Genomic DNA, 27073 nt, shown 5'->3' with positions numbered 1-27073 from the left:
GTTTGGGAGGATAATTATGGTCTGTGAAGGATTCAGTGAGATCATCAGTATATTTCGAGAGTTCTCTGCAGATGTGACAACCATGGGTGGCTAGGCTGTATGGAAGGGACTTCTTGACATGGAACAGTTGGCAGCTGTGGAAGTGGAGGTATTGCTGGTGGTTAGTAAGTTTGATATGTAACCATCTTTGAGGTGGTGGTCAACATCTAGGAAGTGGTTTGTTGGGTTGGCTAGGACCAGGTGAAGGAAATGATGGAAAAGCGTTGAGGCTCCGGAAGAATGTGGATAGGGTGTCCTCAGCCTCAATCCAGATTGCAAAGATGTCATCAATAGATCTGAACCTGGTGAGGGGTTTAGTATTCTTGGTGTCTGGGAAGGATTTCTCTAGATGGCCCATGATTAGGTTGGCATAGGATGGTGCCATGTGGGTGCCCATAGCTGTGATCCAGATTTATTTGTAGGTAATGCCTTCAAAGGAGAAGTCATTGTGAGTGAGGATATAACTGGTCATGATGACAAGGAAGGAGGTTGTTGGTTTGGAATCCATTGGGTGTTCGGAAAAGCAATGTTCAACAGTGGTAAGGCCATGGGCATTAGGGATGTTAGTGTAAGGAGAAATTGCATCAGTGACGAGCAGGGCACCATGTGGTAAAGGGCAGGAACTGTGGAAAGTCAGTGGAGGGAAAGGGTGATATCTTTTAAGGGGGGTAGGATGTCAAACGGGCCAACTTGGAGCAGGAGAGTCACCACAGGACATTTTAATTTCTACTGTCTATACTTTTACAAATAAATTCATAAAACTTTGTCACCATGACCAGGAAGGATTGAGGACTCTCACTCATCACAGTGGAAGTTCAAAAATGTAGCAAAATACTTTTTTTACATGTGAAATTTCATCATTTTTTCATTTATTACTGGCTGCATTTGTTGCTACAGGTACACTTTTCTTTCTAAGTAAGAGAGATTCTTCGATGAATTTTTCACAGCATACAAACAGTAGTTACAGGTGTATGAAATTCTAGAATTTTCCAAATCTATTAAAAAACTGTGGAAAAAATTGATATAATTAACTATAAAACTTGAATTATTTCTAAAGATGAAGTTTAAAATGTAACAGTTCATTCCTTTTTTTTATAAATCAAATAACTTCTAGAGTTTCATACACCTGTAACTATGGTTTGTATGCTGTGCAAAAGTCATTGAAGAATCTCTCTTACTTAGGAAGAAAAGTGTACCTGTAGCAACAAATGCAGCCAATAGTAAGTGAAAAAAGATGAAATTTCACATGTGAAAAAAAATGTGTTTTGTTACGTTTTTGAGCTTCGACTGTTATGAGTATGAATCCTGAATCCTTCCTGGTCATGCTGTTAAAGTTTTATGAATTTATTTGTTAAAGTATAGACAGTGGAAATTAAAATGTCCTGTGGTGCCTCTCCTGCTCCAAGTCAGCCTGTTTGATGTCCTACCTCCCTTAAGAGGGTAGGTTCCATGTAATAAGTTGAAGGTATTGGTCTACAAGAGCAGAGATTCTCTCAATGGGACCACAGTAACTGGCCACAATGGGATGTCCTGGGTTGTTGGGTTTATGGGCTTCACCATGCATGTAGAAGATAGGAGTGTGGGGAGTGGTAGGGGTGAGCAGAGAGATGAACTCTGGGGAGAGTTTCTGGGATGGGCCTAAGGATATGAGGAGTGACTGGAGATCCAGATGGATCTCTAGAATGGGGTCACTGTGGCAAGGTTTGTAAGTGAATGTATGTGACAGCTGGTGGAGTCCTACAGGCAGGTAATCCTTGCATTTCAAAACAACAGTGGTGGATGCTTTGTCTGCAGGTATGATTATAAGGTTGGGATCACTTTTTAGATGGTGGACTTTAATTATTTCTGCAGATGTAAGGTTAGTCTGCATGTTGCAGGACTTGGGAAATGATGGTGTGGCAAGGTTCAAGGTTAAGAAATTCTGGAAAGCTAACTGGGGGCGATTTGGGGGCAGTAGAGGTGGATCACAGTGGATGGAGTGAACTGATTTAGGCTGGGTTCACCACTGGTCTTTGGTTGAGTCTGTCTGGTACGGTTGGTGGAGAAAAAGTGTTTCCTCTGTAGGGACCAGGAGAAGGGTAGAAGATCTTTAACAAGTCCTGCATGACTGAGTTTGGGAGTGGGGCAAAAGGTGAGGTTTTTGGCAAGGACTGATATTTCTGTGGCTTGTGGAGGAAAGGTTCATTACTGTGTCTTGGGTCTGTTTTGGTTCTGGATTCCGTGTGGTGGTGGGAGTAAGTTTTGGGAAGTGGGGTAAAATGTAGTAGGTCTGTGAGAGAGGGTTTGTCAGCTATGGGGGGACGTGGGGGAGGTTTGGAGTTTGTTTGAGAGGTGGTGAACACTGGTAATCCAATGTAGGAGTAGGAAGTGAGAAGGATGGAGAGCTTTCTGAGGTGGCGTTGCGCATGTTGCTCTAGTTCCTGGATGGAAAGAGTTTCACTGTGTGTTATGGGTTTCACGAACTTGGGATTGCATAGCAGGAGAATTTTACGGATGAACAGTAGGTACTGCAAGGAGGTTTGGGCTTAGTTGATATAGTTTTCCAGGACTACGTTGGTAAAGGCTAAGGATTGGCAGGATCTGAACAGATGGATGTCATTGTGAAAGGAATGGTGGCACCTGGAGATGAGTAATTTGACAGTAAGGCCATTTGGGGGGATTCCATGAGCCAAGCAACAACACAGAAACATTATGTGGGACTGGGTTATGGCTAGGGTTAAGGAAAATATTCTGTACTAATGCAGATGGAAGGGGAAAGGATCCATGGTGGTGCAAAAAATGCGAAAAATTACATAAATAATGTAGAAAAATTCGCAAAAATACACAAAAAAAATTACAAGAAAGATGAAATGGATGCAAAATGGGGAAACATGATGAAATCTGAGGGAGCTGACGACAGCAAAAGGCGAAAACTCACTAAAATTGGTGTGAAGTCACAATGAATCAAAGAAAAGATTATATGGGTAGCACATCTGAGGGTGGGCAAGCGTGAAGAAGGAGATATCAAATATAGCTGGAAGAGGTGGAATTATTGGGTGCAAACTGGGATAGAATGGAGAAAGACTGGGGGGTGGGAAGGGGTTCGTAGAATGAGATACAAGATCATGTGGTACCAGAAAGGTGCGAGAAATAACACACGAAAATAAGGGAGAGTGATGCAAGGAGACTTATCAATCTGATTGTGTAGGATTAATGATATCCACAGATGGCTAGCATGTATGGAAGGGACTTATTGATACGGAACAGGTGGCAGCTGTCGAAGTGGAGGTATTGCTGGTGGTTAGTAGGTTGGTTGGTTTGTGGGGGTTGAAGGGACCAGACTACAAAAGCCATCAGTCCCTTTTTCCATTACCAAAAACACCCACAAAGAAGAAAAACAACAAGCAACACAGATGACAAGGGGCGACACAGAACAAGAAGGACATAGACAAAGACCAGAAAAGAGGAGTTAAGAAACAAACAGTGTGTTACAGTGGTTGGTCAACCATGGTAATAAAAAAAGGAAAAGCCAACCACCAAGAGACCCACTAAAAACCCCAACCTAAAACTGTAGGCTGAAGGCCAGACTCAACACAAAAAAGACACAAACCCTCAGATCAAGACCTACAATCCCTCTGCATGAATAAAACTCAAAACTAAGCTCGCCATGGCAGTGTCATCTGTTAAAAGTGCAGGGAGTATCAGGCAGCGCAAACTGCAGCCTGAGTGCAGTCCAGTGGACAGTCCAACAAGATGTGGACCACTGTCAACGCTGATCCACAGCGGCACAGAGATGGGTCCTCACGGCACAATAAATGCCCCTGTGTCAGCCAGGTATGGCCAACGTGTAGTTGGCAGAGAACAACTGAGTACTTGCTTGGAGGAGCACCACACACATGTAGTTTCCTTGAAGTTTGTTGGGTGAAGCCAGCATGCGCCATTCATCACTCCAGGCACCAAGGACCTTCTGTTCCAAACTGACTGGAGATCACACTCCGAAAGGCCAATCTCCAGGGCCAGTGCATCAATGACCTGTTTGGTCAGCGTGTCAACCCATTCGTTAACTGGGATGCTGACACGACCCGGGGTCCACACAAAGACCACGGCGCGGCCGCAACGGTCAAGAGTAGGGAGGGACTCCTTGATACCCATCACCAAATGAGAGTGAGGAAAGCACAAGTTGATAGCTCATAAACCGCTGAGGGAGTCACTACGATAACGAAGGACTCACCTGAACAGGAGTGGGTATACTCTAGGGCACGAGATGGCGACGAGCTCTGCAGTGAAAACACTGCAGCCACCCAGCAATGAGTGGTGTTCAGATTGTTCCCCAAGAGTAAAAGCATACCCAACTCAACCAGCAACCATTGAACTGTCGGTGTACACAATGGTAGAACCTTGAAATGCGGCAAGGATGGAAAGAAAGCGTCGGCAGAGGGCCTTGGCGGGGACTGAGTCTTTCAGGCCTTGTGCCAAATCCAACTGAAGGCATGGGCGGGGCACACACCATGGGGGTAGATGTAGATGGGCCTGGAAAAGAGGTGGGAGAGGGAAAAACTCAAGCCCAGAGACAAGATCCCAGACGCGAACCGCGATCGTACACCCTGACTGGGGCCGCCATTCTGGAAGATAGATGACCGAGCTGGGGAACAGGAGACAGTAATTTGGATGCCCGGGCAAACTATAAACATGTGCAGCATAAGCAGCCAGTAGTCGCTGGCACCAGGTCCGCAATGGAGGGACACCAGCCTCCCCAAGGATGCTGTTTACAGGGCTTGTGCAGAAAGCGCCAGTTGCGAGGCGGATCCCGCAGTGATGTATGGGGTCAAGCAACCGCAACAGGGAAGGCGAAGCCGAACCATAAGCTAGGCTCCCATAATTGAGATGGGACTGAATCAATGCCTGATAAAATTGTAGAAGGGTAGACCAATCAGCACCCCAGTTGGTGTGACTCAAGCAACATAGAGTGTTAAGATGGCACCAACACGTTTGTTTAAGCTCCCGAATATGAGGGAGCCAAGTCAACCAGGCATTAAAAAGCAATCCCAAAAACAGATGCATCTCCACCACAGCAAGATGTTCACTGTAAAGATAAAGCCGTGGCTCAGGGTGAATAGTGTGATGCCTGCAGAAATGCATGACACAAGTCTTGACGGCCGAAAACTGGAAGCCATGCGATACAGCTCAAGACTGCGCCTTGCGGATAGTGTCCTGCAGCTGCCGTTCAGCAACCACAATGCCAGTGGTGCTATAGTACAGGCAAAAGTCACCAGCATACAAAGAAACCAATATGGACATTCCCACAGCTGCAGCGAGCCCATTGATAGCAACTAAAAAGAGGCAGACACTCAAGATAGACCCCAATCTTCTGGACTCGAGAGGAACTATGGGAGGGACCAACTTGCATGCAGAAGGAAAGAAGTGACAGAAAATTCTGAATAAAAATCAGAAATGGGCTCCTAACACCCCACCCATGAAGTATGGTGAGGATGTGATGTCACCATGTTATATCATATGCCTTCCACATGTCAAACAAGACAGCAACCAGATGCTGTTGGCAGTCAAATGCCATACGAATAGCAGACTAAAGACAGACAGACCAGATTATTGGTGGAGAGCGGCCCTTATGGAGCCCACCCTGGGACGGAGCCAGAAGGCCTCGAGACCCAAGTAGCCAACTAAACCTCCAGCTCACCATGCGTTCAAGCAATTGCACAGAATGTTGGTGAGGCTAATAGGGCAGTAGCTGTCTACCTCCAGTTGGTTCTTGCCAGGTTTCAACATGGTGATGATGGTGCTTTCCTGCCATTGAGACGGCAACTCACCCTCAACCCAGATACGCTGGCTGTTCACCAAGAGGTGTTTGAGCATCTGATAGTGGATGTGATCTGGCCCAGGAGCCGTATCAGGCAAGTGGCTAGGGCACTTTGGAATTTACACTCACTGAATGGAGCATCGTATGATTCACGGTGGCACGTATGGAACGAAAGGCTCCGATGTTCCAACCACTCTTTCAGGAAGCGGAAGGCTAGCAGGTAATTTGTAGAAGCAGAACTCTGAGCAGAATGCTCTGCTAAGAGTTTTGCAATCATGTCGCAGTCAGTACAGACTGTTCCATTAAGGAAAAGCCTAAGTATGCCAACGGGAGTCTGATAGCTATAGAGTTGCCTAATCTTGGCCCAAACCTGTGATGGAGAGGCACGGATGCCAAAGGTGGAGACATACTTTTCCCAGCACTCCTGCTTCTGTTGGCGGTCCAGTGACGGGTGCTGCTTATGACGTTGGAGGGCCCGCCTGTGATAGCGAATCACCTCAGCAATCTCTGGTGACCAACAAGGCAGGGAATTGCAGATTCTGCTGCAGAAACGACGGGGGTGGTGACCGTGTGAACCACCACATCAATGGTACATGACAAAGAGGCTCAATAGTGGCAATGGAGGCGAACGAGTCCACGTCAGCCGTATTCAAAGCCCGTCTGGGGAGGCGCCCAGGTGAGTGACGCTGGGGCAGTGACAGAAAGATTGGAAAGTGGTCACTACCACACAAGTTGTCATGCGCACTCCATTGGACAAATGGTAAAAGGGCTGCAGACTGAAAGGTCGATGACTGAGTACGTGCCATGTGCCACACTGAAATGTGTGGAGGCACCATCATTTAAAAGAGAAAGGTCGAGCTGTGCCAACACTTGCTCAATGACAGTGCCTCGACCTGTTGCCACCAATCCACCCCACAAAGGGTTATGGGTGTTGAAGTCACCCAGTAACAGAAAAGGTGGTGACAGTTGGGCTATCAGTGCAGCCAATACATCCTGTGGGACATCACCATCTGGTGGAAGATAGATACTGCAGACAGTAACAGCCTGTGGTGTCCACACCCTAACAGCAGCAGCCTCTAAAGGTGTTTGAAGAGGGACACACTCGCTGTAAAGAGAGTTAAGGATATAGACGCAGACTCCACCAGATACCCTCTCATAAGCTGCCCGGTTCTTATAATAACCCCAATAGCCGCAGAGGGTGGGGGTTCACAACACTGGAAACCAAGTCTACTGGAGAGCAATGCAAAAGAAAGGGTGAAGGTTGAGAAGTTGTCAGAGCTCAGCAAGGTGCTGGAAAAAACCGCTGCAATTCCACTGGAGAATGCCATTTTCCATGGCCGAAAAAGGCACAACGGGTCTGAGGAGGCAGATTACGCCGCTGGGTCATCTACCGCCACCAAAGGAGAGCTTGAATCGATGACCATTGTGTCTGAGGAAGAGGCAAGATTGAGGTCATCGGGGGATGCCAAAACCTGCAAATGATCCTTGTCCTTCTTCTTCTTCTACTTCCTCTCCTCCTCCCGCTGCTTCTTAGGAGCAACCTGGGTGGGAGTCTCAGGAGGAGGACCAGGGACACACAAAGAGCGGGAAGCTCTGCGATCTGCCGCTCCCGGCGCCTTGAGCCACTGACTGATGTAAGCTGTCATGCTGGAGGATGCCATAGCGTGAGAGAAGCCGGAGGAGACTGGTGTACCTCCAGTGGGGGGAGGGGGAAGGGTCCGTTATCCCTGACATTTTGGAGGGTTGATCTCCCAGAGGAGGTATCTTGGGAGCACCAGAAGCAGTTTCTCCCATCACAGACACGGGGGAAGAGCCAGGGAAGCCTTGAGGGACCACTGGTGGCTTAACAACCGCAGGGACAGCCGTCACCAGCAGGGACAACGAAGTTGTGGCATACAAGGTAGTCATCTGCACAGGATGAAGCTGTTCATATTTCCTCTTGAGTCATTCCATGTCAAATCAACACACCTATTTTACCTCGCCCTCTTAGATTTTGCTGAAAGTTGGTATACTTATAGTGGGCACTGAGACTAAGAAAAATACCAAATTTCAATTTATTATCTCAAACAATTCCTGAAATATGGCTATTTAAACTTTTCAAAAACCAGCCAAAAATGTGTGAACGGACTTTTTTTAAATTGTCCTAGGAGCTGCCCTAATTGAGCTAGAGAACTGGGAAAGGTGTAATTTTGCAGCATTTTTGATGCTCTTTCCAGTGATAGACAAAAAACATAGCTTCTAATTAATAACTTTTTCAAAATGATAATTAATATTTTGATTTAATTTTTGTACAAAAAGTACATAAGTGAAAATTTTCAAAATATTTCCATAACTACTTCATAGTATTGTAAATCACATGGCAAAATATAAATCTGGGATGATAATGGGTTCATTGTTTAACAAAATTAATCCTGACTATTGTTTTTCACTAAAGGCCCTAGTTTGACCAAATTGACCTTTAACAAACAGGAATTTCTTTAAAATATACTGAAAGGTAAGTAAAAAAAGTATTAGAAATATCAAAACATCACCTTATTAAACCAAAACTAATCAGCATATTTTATAATTAAGTTGATTGCTTACTTTAATTTCATACAACTTCACTAACAGTATATTAACCGATATAACAAAAACAAGAAATTGAGCATTTAACTAGAAACTGAAATAAAGTATGAATAAGTACAAGTATTTACATAACAGTTCTCGTCCATGATGTTTGAAATGGAACTATTGAACAAATTAAATACATAATGCTTGTTTTTGAGTAACAGGTATCTGTACATAGCTAAATTTAACACAATAGGTACTAACAATAATTATGAAACAACTTTCTATAGAATATACATTAACTCTAACCTGAGACAAAAATTAAGTTTTGAGTTGAAAGCAGTTTTCCAATAAATTGTCTTGGAACTTCACATATTACATTTTAGTAAAGCTGACTGGGTTTGGTTTACATCACTTTCAATAAGAATGTATGTTCTCCCTGTCGGAGTAAATTGATTCACTTTTGTGAGAACATCCACAACTGACACCCACAGGACATCTGCATGTGCAGGATAAGAGAATGACTTAGCTGGTCCACATGGATGAAGAAAAGTTATTTTCACTTCATCAAGTTCTTCGGGTTTTTTTTTTTTTTTTTAAATGTGTACCCGAGTCACCAGTTTCTGCCGTATATAGTGGTGACATAGCCTGATACAACTTGTAACTTCAGTTTGTCTGGTGATGTGGTTACTTACCTCCCCCAACTCTGCATATCACCTGAGAAGTATTTGACTATTAATTTTGATGTAGTGTTGGGAATGAAAGTGTGAAATTGCTGTGTTCCTTTGACTGCCAATGCCTCTTCAAGTCGGCTTTTTAAGAATATATCGGAAGCAGCGTAGTCTTCTTGAGTGGAATATGCAAAATCAACATTTGTGATATTATCTACTGCCCACTCAAATAGATCTTGTGTGGTTTGGATCTGATTTTGGTATGGCCTTTGCAAACTTACACGAGCTGCCAGTCTCTTTACTTGAACCCCCTGCACCATCACAAGGCCCTTTCCCACGTGCTGTGGCTGAAAAGTGCCACTCAGCTTTTATGTTGAAGTCTTCCTCATGAAGGCAAAGGTTCAGGAAGTTTTTCTTATTTTTATACTGAGTGGCAGAACCGTCATAATAATAGTATATCTTTTTTGGAATCTTTTGAAAGGTGTAAACCGCAGTTGTATTGTGCTCCAGGCACTCAGAAACAATGAAAAAGCTCATATGCTCAATTTTGTCTTCCTGTTTGTAATATATAACAAAAGGATGAATGGTAATCTGTTGTCTTGTCCAGTGGAAACTCTTAGCTTCATCCTGTAGAATAATTTTCTGAAAAATCACATATGACAACAAATTCAGATTCCGTAAGGTTTTCTCTTGTGGAGTTAAGGAATGTTCATTGTTGCTTGGCAATGAAGTCATGCCGAATCAAAGTCGACATCTTACTACACAATAAATCTATGAATTCTTCGGAAGTTTTCTGAGCTATTTTCAGATTACATCGGTCAACTGACATCCACTGTCGGAACTGAACTTGTTCAATTAAGTTTTCACGAAAAGAGTCTCTTAAAATTTCACGTATGACAGTTTCCCATGTTGCAATCAAGATATGATGGGTTGCAAAGCACTGACGTACTACCTTAAAGATCAGTTTAGTCAAACTAGGGCTGTTGGTGAAAAACAAGAGTCTGGAATAATTTTTTTTAACAATGAACTCATCATCATCCCAGATTTATATTTTGCCATGTGATTTACAACAATATGAAGTAGTTATGGAAATATTTTGAAAATTTTCACTTATGTACTTTTTGTACAAAAATTAAATCAAAATATTAATTATCATTTTGAAAAAGTTATTAATTAGAAGCTATGTTTTTTTGTATATTAGTGGAAAGAGCATTGAAAATGCTGCAAAATGACACCTTTCTCAGTTCTCTAGCTCAATTATGGCAGCTCCTAGGACAATTTAAAAAAAGTCCGTTCACACATATTTGGCCAGTTTTTGGAAAGTTTACATGACTATATTTCAGGAATGGTTTGAGGTAAAAAATTGATTTTTGGTATTTTACTTAGTTTCAGCACCCACTATAAGTATACCAACTTTCAACAAAATCTAAGAGGGTGAGGTAAAATTTTTATTTAAAGTGTGTTGATTTGACATGGAATGACTCTCTTGGCACCCTTATAGGTGAGCCTGTCCAGGGTTTTTATTTCCACAATTCGTCGCTCCCTATGGGGAACAGGGAAGTCAGGTGAGCAGGGGGAGTGGTGTTTCCCACAGTTGACACAAGTGGGAGGAGGCACACATGGAGCACCGGGTGCAGAGGATGACCACAGTCCCTGCATGTGGTGCTGGAGGTACAGTGAGATGACATGTGGCCAAACCTCCAGCACTTGAAGCACCGCATGGGAGGAGGGATGTGTGGTTTCACGTCACAACAGTAAACCATCACCTTGACTTTTTCAGGCAACGGGTCACCCTCATTAGCCAAGATAAAGGCATTGGTAGTAACACTGTTTTCTTTGGGTTCCCTACGAACTTGCCAGACAAAGTGGACACCCCGTCGCTCTAAGTTGGCGCATAGCTCCTCATTCGACTGCAAAAGGAGGTCTCAATGAAAAATGAGGCTTCGTTGCTTGAAAGGTCTCTGCATTAGTCCTGCAGCAAACTAGGGAACAAGGCGAATGTGGCCCATGAGATCGAGTCACCCTACGGTCCTCTCAAGGCGTGGCCAGGTAGGGGAACAATCGAGAATCACAGGTCGCAGCATCAAATTCATTTTGTACATGCTTAGAGACTGCTGGGGCCGAGCAACCACCAGCTTGATTTGATTTAACCCATTTCATTGTGGGTCATCTGCCCTGTTACCACCCACTCCGACCAGGGTCTCTCCCCACAGGTGCCACCCAGCCTCAGCAAGAGCCATATGGCAGGATGGCCATTGCCAGGAGTCCTGGTGCCCCAGAAGGATGAGCACCTACTCCTTGGCATACGCGGGGAGGTCTCAGCTATGTCATCCCTGTGTTGTCAGGGGGCTACTAGCAAGAGGCTACATAACAACCCCACCACGACAGACTGGCTACCGCACCGGATTTCAGTAGCCAAAATGATCCAGAACTGACGTGAGTGCAAAGGATGGTATGACGCAGGGGACGAGAAGTAGGCAACCCATAAGACATTTGGTGCAAAGCCCACTACACGACAATAAGTAGCATGCAAGATCTTGGTACATCATGGACAAACAAAAAACACCACATGAGTCATCCTTCCCCAAATGACATGCACTAGCAACAGAAATTTGGAAAGTATAGAGGTCAAACCCAACAGTGGACCAAGACATAAAGGGTGAAACATACAGGATTCCTTTTAGTCGCCTCTTATGGTGGGCAGGAATACTACAGGCCTATTCTAACCCCCGGGGTTGGACAGAGGTAGTGATGCAGCCACTGTTGAGGTGGAGTTCAATATCTAGTAGGGCCAAGTGAAGCAAATGGGGGAGAAGCTGTTGAGGTTCTAGAGAAATGTGGATAGGGTCTCCTCACCCTCAATCCAGATCGCAAGGATGTCATCAGTGAATCTGAACCCGGTGATTAGTTTAGGACTCTGGGTGTTTAGGAAGGACTCCTCTAGATGGCCCATGACTAGGTTGGCATAGGATAGTGCCATGCGGTTACCCACAGCCATACCCCAGATTTATTTGTACATAATGCCTTTAAAGGTGAAGTAATTGTGTGTGAGGATATAGTTGGTAATGATGAACAGGAAGGAGGTTGTTGGTCTGCAATCTGTCAGATGTTGGGGGAAGGTAGTGTTCAATAGCGGGAAGGCCATGGGCATTAGGGATGTTAGTGTAAAGGGAGGTGGCATCAATAGTGATGAGTATGGCACTGTATGGTAATGGGACAGTAACTGCAGAGAGTCAGTGGAGGAAATGGTAGGTATCTTTTATATAGGGGGATAGATTCCGGATAATAGGTTGACGGTGTTGGTCTACGAGAGCAGAGATTCTTTCAGTGGGGGCACAGTAACCAGCAACAATGGGGCATCCTGGGTGGTTGGGTTTATGGACTTATGGCAACATGTAGGAGGTAGAAATGCGGGGAGTGGTAGGGATGAGAAGAGAGATGGACTCTGATGAGTTCTTGGATGGGCCTAAGGATTTGAGGAGTGAATGCTAATCCTGCTGGATTTCTGGAATGGGGTCATTGTGGAAAGGTTTGTAAGTGGGTACATATGGCTGGCTGAGTCCTTCTGCCAGTTAATCCTTGCGGTTCAGAAAACCAGTGGTGGAGCCTTTGTCCACAGGTAGGATTATAAGGTCGGCATCACTTTTTAGATGGTGGACTGCAGTTCTTTCTAAGAATGTAATGTTAGTTTGCATGTTGAGGGATTTGGGGAACCATGGCAAAAATAATCACTTACTGGAGTTGCCTTCCTCAAGACTTGCTATAATCCATAACAATTATAAATAACTGAATATAAAATTTTTCATTAAGCTACGATACTCAGCTTACACAATACTGCTAAATAAATATAAGAGCATATTAGAAACTTGGCTAAAATACAGTGAATTCTATTCAACTGAGGAATATCTAGAAATGTATGTATTTCCTGAGTGATAAATTTTTTTTGAATCTTTAATAAGCTGTTAACTGTATAATTTTTTTATATATATAATTGATTTTAGTTGATTATTGTATAAAACTTGACACCACACGTAAACTTTGATGAAGCCCATTGTATGAAAATACTGAAAGGGGAATAAAAATATTCTATTCTAAGTACAACCCTAACCTTCCCCGCTCCCCCTTTCCCCATTGGTATTACTGCAGTTAATGTAATCCCTAAAATCGCAATGAATGTAAGTGCTTTGAGGACATTGTCAAATATTACTCAATGGGAAACTACTCCAAGAGTTTGCAGAACAAGCTGCCTATGAAGGACAAACAGATACCACACTAAAGGAATACTGTAAACTTTAAAAATGAAAACCTTTATAGCAAGCACACTCTTCAAACAACACTTGTACTTCCTCCCATGTATCAGGCTCGGAAGGAGCAATGGATAAAGTTGATGAGTCGTTATTAGCAGGAGCAGCCACTTATTCCAGAAGGTGTCTGAAAACCTAAACAGTAGCATCAACCAAGCAGGTACCTACTCCAATGTGAAAAGCAAATGAGATTGCTTAGCTTTTATTAAATGACAAACCAGTTTCTTTGAACATCTAAGATAAGAAAAAGATAATCAGGCACCTAAGGAAAGAAAAACACATTAAAAAAAAAAAAAACCTTTCACATGAAATAAATTGGGACTGACTATGAAGAAACAGGTGGAGGAAACACAAAGTGACACGTCATGGAAGTGCGTTACTGCCATCTTTGACATCTTTATGAACAATCAACTCTTTCACAAGGCAAGAAATGCGAGACAATAGTGAAGTAACTGTTGACAGCCCTAGACACCATCTCTAAATATTATGAAAGGAACTAATTCACTGAAAACTCAACTGTGTCCTCATCTGAGGATCAGAGAGGCACAAAGTAGTTTAAAGATCTCCCCGGGAAGAAAACAAGGGAAACATTGTGGAACTCCAAAATAGCTAGGGGTTGCACTGGACTGCCCATCTTTTAAGAAGCATTGTCTGAACAACAAGCTGAAAGTGGCTGCCAGAAATAATGATGTGCAAAAACTGATACTGACAACTTGATGAGAACAACCAACAGATGTGATGATATCTACACTAGTTTTGTGCAATTCTACAGTTGAATGTGTGTTGTGGCACTGGGTGCAAATTTCAGAAGAATATATTGCTTTGATTTGCTCAGAATAAAAACTTAGGGAACTCGCCTTATCTGTAATTTAGAGCACAAGACCTTTCTCCAATTATATTTTCATCTGAATAAGTTTTTTAGCTAATGACTTGATAGATTGCTTTTATAATAAAAAAAGAATAAAGAAGATTCTTCCATTAATGTATATTAAAAAGTCAGAATACTTTATCTGTCATCACCACTAATGATTCTCCTTCACTCCACTTATCAACTTTTTCAAGGACACGCTTTCAAACTTCATTATTTCTTTTTAAACTAAATTTAGTGTCAGTATATATTCCTTTAATGCTTTAGGCATTTATTTTCCTCAATAAACAAATTTAAATTGTCAAATAAAAAGCAAATCTACTTACAGGTAAATATTCTCAACATTTTTTATTAATTTATGATGTATAGAAAAATACGTATTGCATGTAACAAATTTGTGCATCTGTTCTTGACAAAGGCTTTCTAGAAAGTAGACAACATCAAAATGACATACAGCATGGTACATATTACTCACTCAGTTACTTTGTTTCATTACAATTTTGATTTAATGAACACAAGTGAAATCAGAGGTCTGCAACACTGAATGGCATGGCAGCATCTTCTTGTGATTTCTGACAGTCATGTAAGTCATAGTGGAGGTCAGTCCAGTATATACAGCTGCTGCAGTGAAGGTATTTCTGCGATTTCCGGGTGCTAAGGCCAGCAGTCGTACCGTAGCAGCCTGACATGACAGTGAGAGAGAGAGAGAGAGAGAGAGAGAGAGAGAGAGAGAGAGAGAGAGAGAGAGTTCACTTGCTTGCTATTTATGATGGCAGTTGTAGTCCAAAAGCTGAACAGTTCTAACATTCTTAACATTCTTTTTACTTGTGCCTGCCTGCGACTCAATGTGGTGAGTAGCAATCTATACCTCCATATTGTATTGTTATTACTCCATCCTGAACTGTTCATCACACACACACACACACACACTTATTACTAAGTCTTCTCACCTGTAATCACTTAGGTAGGACGCACAGAAATGTGAAACTTCCATACTGTGTCACAATACAATATGTCCTGTATGACATAGATCTCAGCATACTAAAGGAGTAGATGTAGCTATCAATACACCATATTTTATTATTACAGGCTGTCTACAGTCAACTCCTCTGAAGAAGTTACACTCTTGCCCTGGAATTACTCCTCCTGACATTCAAGGAATACCAGTCACAAAAAGAGACTGCTTAAGCAACAGGGTTAGCAGCTCATCTTCTGTTTAGTAACCTGTAAGCACTTTCATGACTGAAGTTAAGAAGGAGTTTTCTTAAGACTAATGAACAAAAATGACCCACCATCACAAAAGAGCCTACAAACAAAGTGTGCTAGAATTCAGCATATTGAAAGATGGAAGGCAACTTATTCATATCCTGTACTATGGAGATCAACTGGAGAAGAGGATACCACTACTAGCGAATACAAAGAAGGCAACATATGAAACACTTGCAGCTTGTACCTCAGTTACCTACCAAGGTTGTGTCCTATTCTTCAGTTTGCCTATATAGATCAACTTAAGTAAAGGATACAAATTTTATATTTGTCGCCTTTTCCGCCTTCTCTAGTGCTAGTACCAGTATTCTATTCTTCAGCTGATCCTAGACCTATCGAATGTGAAAAAACTGACATGTGTAAAATTTGTATCCTGTATGTGTCAACTGAGGTATTCCATGCTAATTTTACGTACATAGCTTTCATTCTTTCTTTCTTTCTTTTTTGTTTGCTAACAGTAGTATATAAAAGAATGTCCCTACTTCACTCATTCTGTGCTTTATTCATTTCTGCCAAAGATTTCTAAACTGTCCACTTTCTTGTAGGATCTCCTGTAAATGCAGAACAAACAACAGGCGAGAAAAGTCGTAACGCTTAAGTTACATTTCCCAAAGAAGAATTAATTTATGGGGTTCTCCTTGCCGTTGGTGGGGAGGCTTGCGTGCCTCAGTGATACAGATGACCGTACCGCAGGTGCAACCACAACGGAGGGGTATCTGTTGAGAGGCCAGACAAACGTGTGGTTCCTGAAGAGGGGCAGCAGCCTTTTCAGTAGTTGCAGGGGCAACAGTCTGGATGATTGACTGATCTGGCCTTGTAACACTAACCAAAACGGCCTTGCTGTGCTGGTACTGCGAACGGCTGAAAGCAAGGGGAAACTACAGCCGTAATTTTTCCTGAGGGCAGCTTTACTGTATGGTTAAATGATGAGGGACATGAAAGGGAAGCAGTTGTTGGGAAGGGAGTAAGAAAGGGTTGTGGCCTCTCCCCGATGTTATTCAATCGGTATATTGAGCAAGCAGTAAAGGAAACAAAAGAAAATTTTGGAGTAGGTATTAAAATCCATGGAGAAGAAATAAAAACTTTGAGGTTCGCCAATGACATTGTAATTCTGTCAGAGACAGCAAAGGACTTGGAAGAGCAGTTGAATGGAATGGACACTGTCTTGAAAGGAGGATATAAGATGAACATCAACAAAAGCAAAACGAGGATAATGGAATGTAGTCGAATTAAGCTGGGTGATGCTGAGGGAATTAGATTAGGAAATGAGACAAAGTAGTAAAGGAGTTTTGCTATTTGGGGAGCAAAATAACTGATGATGGTCGAAGTAGAGAGGATATAAAATGCAGACTGGCAAGGAAAGCGTTTCTGAAGAAATTTGTTAACATCAAGTATAGATTTAAGTATCAGGAAGTCATTTCTGAAAGTATTTGTATGGAGTGTAGCCATGTATGAAAGTGAAACATGGACGACAAATAGTTTGGACAAGAAGAGAATAGAAGCTTTTGAAATGTGGTGCTACAGAAGAATGTTGAAGATGAGATGGGTAGATCACATAACTAATGAGGAGGTATTAAATAGAATTGGGGAAAAGAGGAGTTTGTGGCACAACTTGACAAGAAGAAGGGATCAGTTTGTAGGACAAGTTCTGAGGCATCAAGGGATCACCAATTTAGTACTGGAGGGCAGCTTGGAGGGTAAAAATCGTAGAGGGAGACCAAGAGATGAATACACTAAGAAGATTCAGAAGGATGTAGGTTGCAGTAAGTACTGGGAGATGAAGAAGCTTGCACGGGATAGAGTAGCATGGAGAGCTGCATCAAACTAGTCTCAGGAGTGAAGACAACAACAACAACAACATGGGGTTCTCGTTTACTGTTCCTGCAATGTCTAATGACGCAGGTAAATTTTCTTGGGATTATTGTTAATAGTATTACTGATGCCATCGTTCTCATAAATACATGAATTTGAGCTTCATCTTTGTCTGCTTAAATTAATTTATAAATATTTTTACATCAAGAAACTTCAGTGGCTGTATCCAACAGTGCTCAAAATGAAACCACAGTTGCAGTTTCCACTAGAGACAACAGTAGTTACACTCATTGCTATACGACGGTGCTCATTGTTTGCCAAACACTCTGGATAAATTATCAGAAGATCACTTGAGAAATAATGATGCTGACAGTGAAGGCCAAGAATTTTATGGTGACGTAAGCAGTGACAGGAAAAGGAAGTCTAAACCACATCCTGAAGACTGGAAGAAAAATGCCAATAAAATTCTGAGAATGTGTGGACAGGTGTATATTGGATACAAAAGAAGTCGAATTGGTAAAACCACTCATGATACTCCACGAGAGGCATGAAAATTAGGTCCAACATGAAATCCGTTCAAAGGAAGTGTTATCAGTTTTCTGGTGATGATAAGCAGGCAGTATTTAACACATTTTGGGAAACAATGTCATGGGATCAGAGGAAGGTTTATGTTATCGACCTTGTGGACGTAATTCCAACCAAACATCCAGGGAAGAACACTGGCAAATCCAAGAAAAAAGGGACGCTCATTTATCATTTGAAAAATGAGCTAGGGAAACAAAGTATGCAAAAAGATGTTTCTCAATACTCTTGGGATTAAGGAATGGACTGTCCGGTATTGGCTGAGTAATGCCACACATGGGATGAGTCCTGATACAGAATCGTCATGACCTCGAATCAAACAGATGAAGAAGAAAGATAAGAGAACCGTCATGAAAGAATTCCTGGACACTCTTCCAAAACTTCCGTCGCGTTACTGCAGGAAATCCTCCTCGAAGTTGTACCTTGAGCCTATTCTACAATCCAAACAATAGCTGTATGGACTCTATGTGGAAAAATGTCATGTGGAGAAGGTCTCACCATTAAGTCGGGCTACCTTTAACTTCATTTTAGAAGATGGTAATATTAGCTTATTTTCCCCCAAGAAAGACCAGTGCGACTTGTGTTGTAGTTACAGGCTTGGTAACTTGAGTGAAGATGTGTGGAAGCAACACACAGAATGGAAACAGCAGGCAAGGATGCAAAATGATGCTGACAAGAAAGAAGCCCAGCAGAAGCTCTGCTCAGTGTACACCATGGACTTGTGTACACCATGGACTTACAGGCCGTGAAAGTAGCTCCATTTTTAAGTGCAAGTGCAGTTTATTAAAAATAAAGTTGGCTGTTCATAACTTTACAGTGTATAATTTAGAAAGTCATGATGCAGTATGTTACTGGTTCGATGAAACGCAAGGTGATTTGGTTGCATCGTGTTTTGCCTCGTGCATCGTGGACACCCTATCCAGAACGATTAAGGAAAATCCCGTTCAAGTCACTCTGTATTCTGACAGCTGCACATATCAGGACAGAAATGTGATATTATCTAATGCTCTATTAAGATTAGCAATTGATGCTGGAGTATTGATTACACAAACATTTTTGGACAAAGGCCATACTCAGATGGAATGTGACTCAATTCACAGTTCCGTTGAGTGCAAGCTTAAAGGACGTCACACTAATACGCTATGATATCTAAAGAAGTGAGAAAAAAGCCACAGCCATACAAAGTCCATTACCTAGATTATTCCTTTTTTATCAGAGAAAAGTTTGTGGCTGTATGACTGAATTATGCCTGGAAGAACTGTAAAAAATTAACCTACAGTTACTGATCTGAGGGCATTACAGTACCGCGCCAACTGGTATTATTTACTACAAGTGCTCTTCCAATGAAGTATGGCAAGAATTACCGAGGTTTCCGAGGAAAGTTCTTGGTGATGTTTGCTTCCCGAAACAATACAATGAAAGACTGAATATCAAGAATTCCAAATGGGATCATTTACAACTTAAATCTGTTCTTCCTAAAGATTGTCATAGTTATTATCACATTCCTTATGAATGAAAATTATTGCTGAGGTAATTGTGTGACTAGTATCAGTGCAGTGTAATTCTCTGTTGCTGCTTTGAGTGACAAGGATTTTTCTTGAAGAAATGTGCATACATTATCGGAACTGTGTAAACATGTTTCTATGAAGTCTTTCAATAAAAAAAATTATTAATGCTCCAATCGTGTTCCTAATAGCTTTCTCAGCACCAAATACCAATGTAAATGTGCCAAGTTGTGCCGGGAGACTGACAAACATATACCGCGTCAGTAACAGATCATGGCATGAATACCAAGACAATTCTGCATATATGCCGTAATTAAGCTTTCTAAAGTGTGCTTCTTTTGGTTCATATTTTTATTTGATCCAATATTTCCTTGTAGGGATACGATGCAAATTTAGCGCCACTGTGAAATGTGTTAGGCAGTTAAGACATTTTTTTGTCTCTCGTGTAAAATTCTTATTTTGCTACTTACGTGGTATTGTTTCTTCACCAACAATATGTAACATTATGTTTGAAATATGGATATTCATGGTATATGTCCATGATTTGTTTTCTTTGTTTCTCAAGATTCATCTATGGCTTTAGAATGCACCATCTGTGGTAACTTGGAATGTCATTTTCCAAAGTCTACAGGTTGTATGCCATTCTTCAGCATTCCCCTTATTCCACATAGAATAATGTACTATCTGGAAGTCATTCAACCAACTGGTGTCACAAGAAGGAAAACTAATATCAAAGGTCAGCCCATAGTGCAGAAATTATATTCCGTGAATGTGGGGTAGAGCAGACCTTAGCTCAGTTCTTTGAATTTCATATACTTCCAGTCTAGTGCACCATAGACTTAGCTATGATCAATGGACTTGTTGGTTGCCAAGTTTTCATCTGCATTTGGTAATGGAAAGTCCTTGGTGGACACCACTGTACACATCTGCCCCAAGACTTTAACTCCGTTTATACTACAATCACGCACTCCTTTCCACCGTCTCCCCCTCTCAATCCACTGCCCCACATCAGTGTAAGCTGTGCACAACTACCCCCGTCTGTGGCCAGAATATTCACTGGTGCCACATTCTATCCCTTGCGCCTCCTGCCTGCATCTCTGTCAGCCACCATTCTCCCATTCTCTCCCTGCTTCCATGTCCACTTCACCTGACAACCTCTCAGCAAAGTAAGGCTGCAGTGCTGGCGCAATGCATGGTCAGGGCAATGTAGCTATGTAGGGTATGTGTACTAAATAGCTCTGAAGAAGGATTTGTCTGAAAGCTATCAAAGTTATCAGTCTTGCTTATAAGCCAAATACCAGCTCACTACCTCAAATATTTGGTGACTTGCTACTTTTACTTCTTCCATCATTTGTTGTTTAATGTTTGTAATGTTTATAGTTTTTTCTAGTTGGAGTTAGGTATGCAAGTTGTATGTGGATGCTTTTGACATAGAAAGTAAATGTGGTTCTTTTTGCTGTCTAGCTTACTGTGACCCTTGCACTATATTAATTTTTGTTTTATTTACTTCCTTTAACAGCTGATTTGATTTTGCCACAACTAACTTGTCCAATTGATATCCCTACCCTCCCTTCCCTATTAATAATAGAACACCTCCTGACATTTGTTCACACTATTTCATCTGGAAGATGCCCATCTCCAAAACTTAAAGGAACAGGGTCCTACTCATAAAATGAACACAAAATTCCTGCAATAAGCTTTTACTGTGTGTCTCATTTATTGAACTAATTTTACTTCACTATTTGTCATATCACATTTTGATTTAATATTCTGCATAAGGTATGGAATTTTCTCATAGTCAGGAATATCTGACCACAAAGACAAAGAGACAGGCACAACAGCATATCCCATCGCTTCAAGTCCTTTGCACATCATGTCAAAATGACCTCGCAGACGTTTGCAGTTTAGTGTATAACAACCTCGATGAAAAGCCAGTACAAGGATCCTGAAATAAATAACCATTATAATTGTTCTGGTAGTTAAAATTTGACAAAAGTAGGTTTACTATGTGAACACAGTAACTACATCATTGCACACACTTACACTTTGCTGTCAGGTGGTATAATTAGGTCTTCAATAAGTTGCTTCATGGGTTCCTGGTCTTTAGAATGATTCACAGCTACTGGGTAACCACCTTTCCTCATTACAATAACATGATCTAAAAATGTATCAGAATTATGTTAATTATAACAATTATACAAAAACAGTGCTTAGACAAGCTATGTTGTAGTCAGTACCTAAGGTAGAATAGATAAGTTTAAGAAAATATGCCCTTACAAAATTCACTTATATCTCTGCACAAGAATGTAATACACTGCAAGTCTTTCAGTCTTTTTCCTTCAAGCACTATCAAATTCTGCTCTTCTAAATGATACTCTCAAATTTTCTTCCTGCTTCAACTTGCAGAATAAAATAAAGAATTAAAATTTATTTGTGTATTTGAAGACTGATCACAACTCAGCACACAAAAGACATAATAATCAGCTAACGAGCATGAAGAAAGGATGATACAATGCTAAACTTTTGAAGAAGTAGTTGTGCAGATCTAACACATAGTGAAGCTGGTATATTACGATGTTATGAAAAATACAGTGCAATGTGATACAGAAAACCTTTTTCCCTATTTCATAATTAATACTCAAACAATTACATGAAGTGAAAAATTTGTTTGAATGTGGTACCTTGTTACAGTATAATTGTATTCTTTAACAATTTGTTCCTTTGAAGTTCACAACTCTATCAAGAGTAGTCCACTTTCATGGACACGTCTGTCATCACTTAATTGCAAACCTTGTAACTTATCATTTCTCGGCTGCACCTGTCAACCAGTACTGGTTGCTCTTGTGAATGCCCACGACAGCTTTCTACTGCCCATGTGACAGTAGATATTCTCCAGCCTGGAGGTAAAGGGGAGGGTTTCACAAATCCAGTGGAAGTGAGGTGGTCTGCCCCAACCTGGCTGTTTTGAAAGGTCAATGGCTTCCACCATGTGGCTGGTGTTTCTTAATACCCTTTGGGAACAAACTACTCAAAATCTTGGTAAGCAGCAACACTTTGCAGTAGTACCATGAGCATTAACAGGAAATGACCAATAAAAGTGCCTACTTTCTGCAGTGGAGGCTGATTGTGTCTGCATTTAAAAGTAATTCTGTGGAGCTGTGAGGAGCTCATGACGCCAAGGAAGTGGGAGGCAGCACTGTTTGTACACAGTAGTAGTTTTGAGCCCTCTGGGGCAGAGGTAGTGCGCAGGTGTTCTTCAGAAGTCTGTAGTCAGGGATCAGTCAAGTTATAATCTCTGTATGGGAAATGTTCAATATTTCTGGAGGTAGGTTACTGTGTGAGGGAGGGGGAGCCTTGATTTGCTGCCTGTTTTCAAGATGGGTATTGCTGTTTAGCAAGTGTACATGGACTGTTTGGGAAGAGGCCACCTAACATAGTGTGGAGCTGCCGGCTAGTTGGAGGTGACGTGGGAGATCCTTAGTATGTTCTTATCCTGTTTCACTTAAGACTGTGGTCCTGTGTTGTTTACAGGGGAGATGGTAGAAAGCGAATGGTGACAGTGCAGTGACTGACTGCAGTGTTTGTTGTTCAATCCAATGGTCAGACTTGGGAGCTTTTGGAAAAGTAGCTACAGGGCAATGATTACTGGGATAGAGGAAATTCCTCTACATCCATAGGTCAAAGCGAGGCTGATGACCCCTATTTAGTCTGATAGCATATATGTAACAGGGCATGTGCCAATAAATTTTGGAGAAAGTCTAAGAACAAGATGTTGCAGCATATGTCTTGTGGCGGCTGCAAGTGAGACTCAGCCGAAGCTATGAGATGACAGACAAGGAGCACTTAGTGACCCTGTCAGGACTGAAACCACATGGAATTTCATCTTCAACAACCAGAAAAATTGACCATCAGGTGTACAATGAAGAAAGCCAAGTCGGGTAAATCCTATGACCCAGCAAGGTGCTGTTTTTAGCATTCATTGGATACAGTTGCCTGCTTTTGTGGTTGTGTCGGCTGTTTCTCTTTAGTGCTGTGGACCGCTGTAATTTGTTGTAAATGTGTACCATTTAAATCACAAACGTGTGAATAACTCTCTAGGAATATCTATTTGGATTGAGTTTGGAGAGAGTGAAATGAAGACTGAAGCTGAAAGTACTTAGTGCAGACAGAATGGATCTAATAGCAAAATTGTTGGCATGTATGGAGGCAGATAGGAAAGAGCAGGACACAAAATGAAGAGAAAAATCTAGAAGTGGTGTAACACAATATTCCTCACAACTGGAGGAAAGATGTTCATGTGAAAACAAGAGAAGTATCCACAGTGTGCGCACTGGTTTGATCTATGTACAGAGTCAGAGTCAGAGAGAGAGAGATAAGTGAGCCCAGAACATTACAAAGGTGTAATGTAATTGGGCATCTCCACCCGCTGTGAAGGGATCACTTATGATTTTGTGTCACAGCTTGATAGTGTTTTGGAAGGTAGAGAACAAAAGGTGCTGCTTACAATTACAAGACCCACAAACAGTTGAAACAGGCTGAAAAGAAATGCCATTCTCTTCTGTTATGTTTTGTTTTGAGATTTGGTTTGGAGATGCTGTTCTAATGAATAAGAGATTTGTTACCTAATGCTGTAATTGTTACATTAGAGCAACAAAATACAGGAAAGTTCTTTTAAAAGAATTTATGTCATTTCATAGCTTGAATACTACAATGCTCTCTTCCAGCCTTCGATTCTCTGCAGTTGGAGAAGAAGTCACAGGGCAAGAGTTGGTGGCACTGCATAGCAGGTCAACTACGCCAATAAAATTCTGGAAAGGCGATTGTACAAGAAAATAGTTAAGGTGAAAGTATGATAGATAGCATCAAGGTGACAGATCGTTTGGGAAGTAACATGTAACACATCTTCTGGGCTCAGTCAGCCATAGAATGACACCATTAAATGCCATTTTGGTGCCCTATGTGCACAACATGGATAAGAGGTGTGAAGAGAAGAGAGCTTTACCACAAATAAGAAGAATTTTCAGGAAATAACCAAAGAAAATATGATGTTGCCTAGAACAACCGAAGTAAACAGCAAAGACGATACAGGTGAGCTCACGATGTAGTGTCGCCAAATGTTATTACAGTATTTAGAAAGAAGTAATTTTATGATTCAGTAAAAACAAAATAAGTTTGAATTACAGCAACAGAAGGGATAAACAAGATTAGCTGACTACAGCAACCAGGTCAAAAATGAAATGTTTTAGTGCTGAAATAACTGTTGACATGTGAGTCATAAATATTATGTTTACAAAATGGAAGATTTTGGCATGATGATTCTGAGGTTACATGTGCAGCAGTGATCTCCGAGAGTGACTCTGCAGCAGCTGACCTATAAAACAGCAGCTTCACTACACTTTGCAGTGCAGCATCTGGTCAGCTAACTATGTGATTATTACACAGTGGCTGATGGCAACATTATTTCATCCATACACAATGCAGTGGCACTAAGCGGTATGCCTGACCCCTTTTTTTTTTTTTTTTTTTTTTTTTTTTTTTTTGCAGTGATCTGCTCATGAAGTGTTGTCAATGTACGTTCTACTGATTCTTGGTGTTGATAGTAAAACAGAATCCAAGGGTTTCAGGGTTCCTGAGTCTATTATATATTGCTATAATTACAGTACGCCACCTACCACCTGCAACATGTAAAGCAGTTTAGCTGAAATATGAGAAAAACTAAAAACATTCGACCAACTGTCAAAAAATGTTAAAGTCCTTCAAACACAAGGAGAGGAATTAATAGATAGTATGAAATCCACTAAAGATGAATTAGCTGATAATATGAACCACTAAAGATGAATTAGCTGACAATATGAACCACTAAAGAAGAGTTCCCTAATAACATTAATTCCCATGGACAAGGATTAGAGCAGGTATCTACAAAAGTAGATAAGATTTCTTATACTGAAGCTACCTTAGTAAAGTTTCCCAAGGAGTTACAGCTTGAAATAGAACAGCAATGTGATTTGTTCAGGAAGGAAATTCTAGAACAGTTTTAAGAGGTAAATGGTTAGATGAACAATATAGAGGAGCTATCCACCTAGGAATTTGAAGAGATAATCAAATCTCATAGACAGCAAAATGAGTAAAAGTTTTAGAGCAGAGTAGAGATTTTGGTGAAGTAATTGGTGTTCCAAATACTTTGACTAGTTTGGATGAATGTTTACGGGAGATAGTTGAACAAAAGGTACAAGAGAAAGCTGAATCCACAAGTGCTACAATTAATTCTTTGTTCAATATTGTAGTACACCAAAAGGAATTTCTGAAGTTCAAACCACATGTTTCTGAACTTCCAATTGCCTTTTTGAAGCAATTTAAAGAAATGTTACCCAAGGGTTGGGCTGATACCACTAAAATTAACTTTACTGTTAAACAATTACAACGGGAAGCAGTAAATTGAAGTTCCAAATGCAGGAATAAGTTTAAGACTTTGAGTCAATTTGAAGTAACATTTAAATGAGAATGTGCATGTCCTAATGAGTATACTAAAGTTTACGATGTTCCTAAGCCTAATTTTGAAAAATATTCAATCTCAAATGAATATGATGTTGAATATTTGAGCTGTGTAAGTAGCTTACACTATGTGATCAAAAGTATCTGGACACCTGGCTGAAAATGATTTACTAGTTCATGGCACCCTCCATTAGTAATGCTGGAATTCAATATGGTGTTGACCCACCCTTAGCCTTGATGACAGCTTCCACTTTCACATGCATACATCCAATCAGGTGCTGGAAGGTTTCAAGGAGTGCTGCACTGAGGAGAGGTATTGATGTCGTTCAGTGAGGCCTGGCACAAAGGCAGCGTTCCCAAACACCCCAAAGGTATTTGATAGGATTCATGTCATGACTCTGCGCAGACCAGTCCATTACACGGATGTTGTTATCATGTAACCACTCCACCATAGGCCTTGCATTATGAACACAAGCTCAATTGTGTTGAAAGATGCATTCACCATCCCCAAATTGCTTCAACAGTGGGAAGGAAGAAGGTGCTTAAAACATCGATGTAGGCCTGTGCTGTGATAGTGCCACACAAAACAACAAGGGATGCAAGCCCCCTCCATGGAAAGCATGACCGCATTATAACACCACCACCTCCGAATTTTACTGTTGGCAATACACGCACTGGCAGATGACGTTCAGCGGGCATTCGCCATACCAACACTCTGCCATCGGATTGCCATATTGTATACTGTGATTTACTTCACACATTGTTTTTCCAATGTTCAATCGTCCAATGTTTATGCTCCTTACAACAAGCGAAGCATTGTTTGGCATTTACAGGCAGGATGCGTGGCTTATGAGCAACTGCTCGACCATGAAATCCAAGATTTCTCACTCCCACCTAACTGTCATAGTAATTGCAGTGGATCCTGATGCAGTTTGAAATTCCTGTGTGATGGTCTGGATAGATACCTGCCTATTACACATTACGACCCTCTTCAACTGTCGGCGGTCTCTGTCTGTCAACAGACGAGCTCGGCCTGTACACTTTCGTGCTGTACATGTCCCTTCATGTCTCCACATCACTATCACTTCAGAAACATTGGACTTAGGGATGTTTAAGAGTGTGGAAATTTCAAGTACAGACGTATGAAACATATGACACCCAATCACCTGACCACATTTGAAGTCCATGAGTTC

The 27073-nt window shown here is 41.4% G+C and overlaps 1 protein-coding gene across 5 annotated transcripts in view; it reads right to left on the bottom strand.

Annotated features, from left to right (window-relative positions):
* Positions 1-21081: 21081 nt before the first annotated feature.
* LOC126266949 (uncharacterized) overlaps positions 21082-27073 on the bottom strand; it is an 83468-nt gene continuing 77476 nt past the window's right edge. For all 5 annotated transcript variants that reach the window (XM_049971661.1, XM_049971665.1, XM_049971664.1 and 2 more), the window contains 2 exons: positions 21432-21546; positions 21082-21333 (listed from right to left, as the gene is read on the bottom strand). In XM_049971661.1, the coding sequence (XP_049827618.1) occupies positions 21105-21333; positions 21432-21546 (344 nt within the window). In that variant the 3' untranslated portion in view covers positions 21082-21104. The remainder of the gene's footprint in view (positions 21334-21431; positions 21547-27073) is intronic.

Source organism: Schistocerca gregaria, chromosome 4 (genome assembly GCF_023897955.1).
Source record: "Schistocerca gregaria isolate iqSchGreg1 chromosome 4, iqSchGreg1.2, whole genome shotgun sequence".
NCBI lineage: Eukaryota > Metazoa > Arthropoda > Insecta > Orthoptera > Acrididae > Schistocerca > Schistocerca gregaria.
The sequence above is the reverse complement of the archived record's forward strand: the minus strand, read 5'-3'. Positions and strand labels throughout refer to the sequence as shown.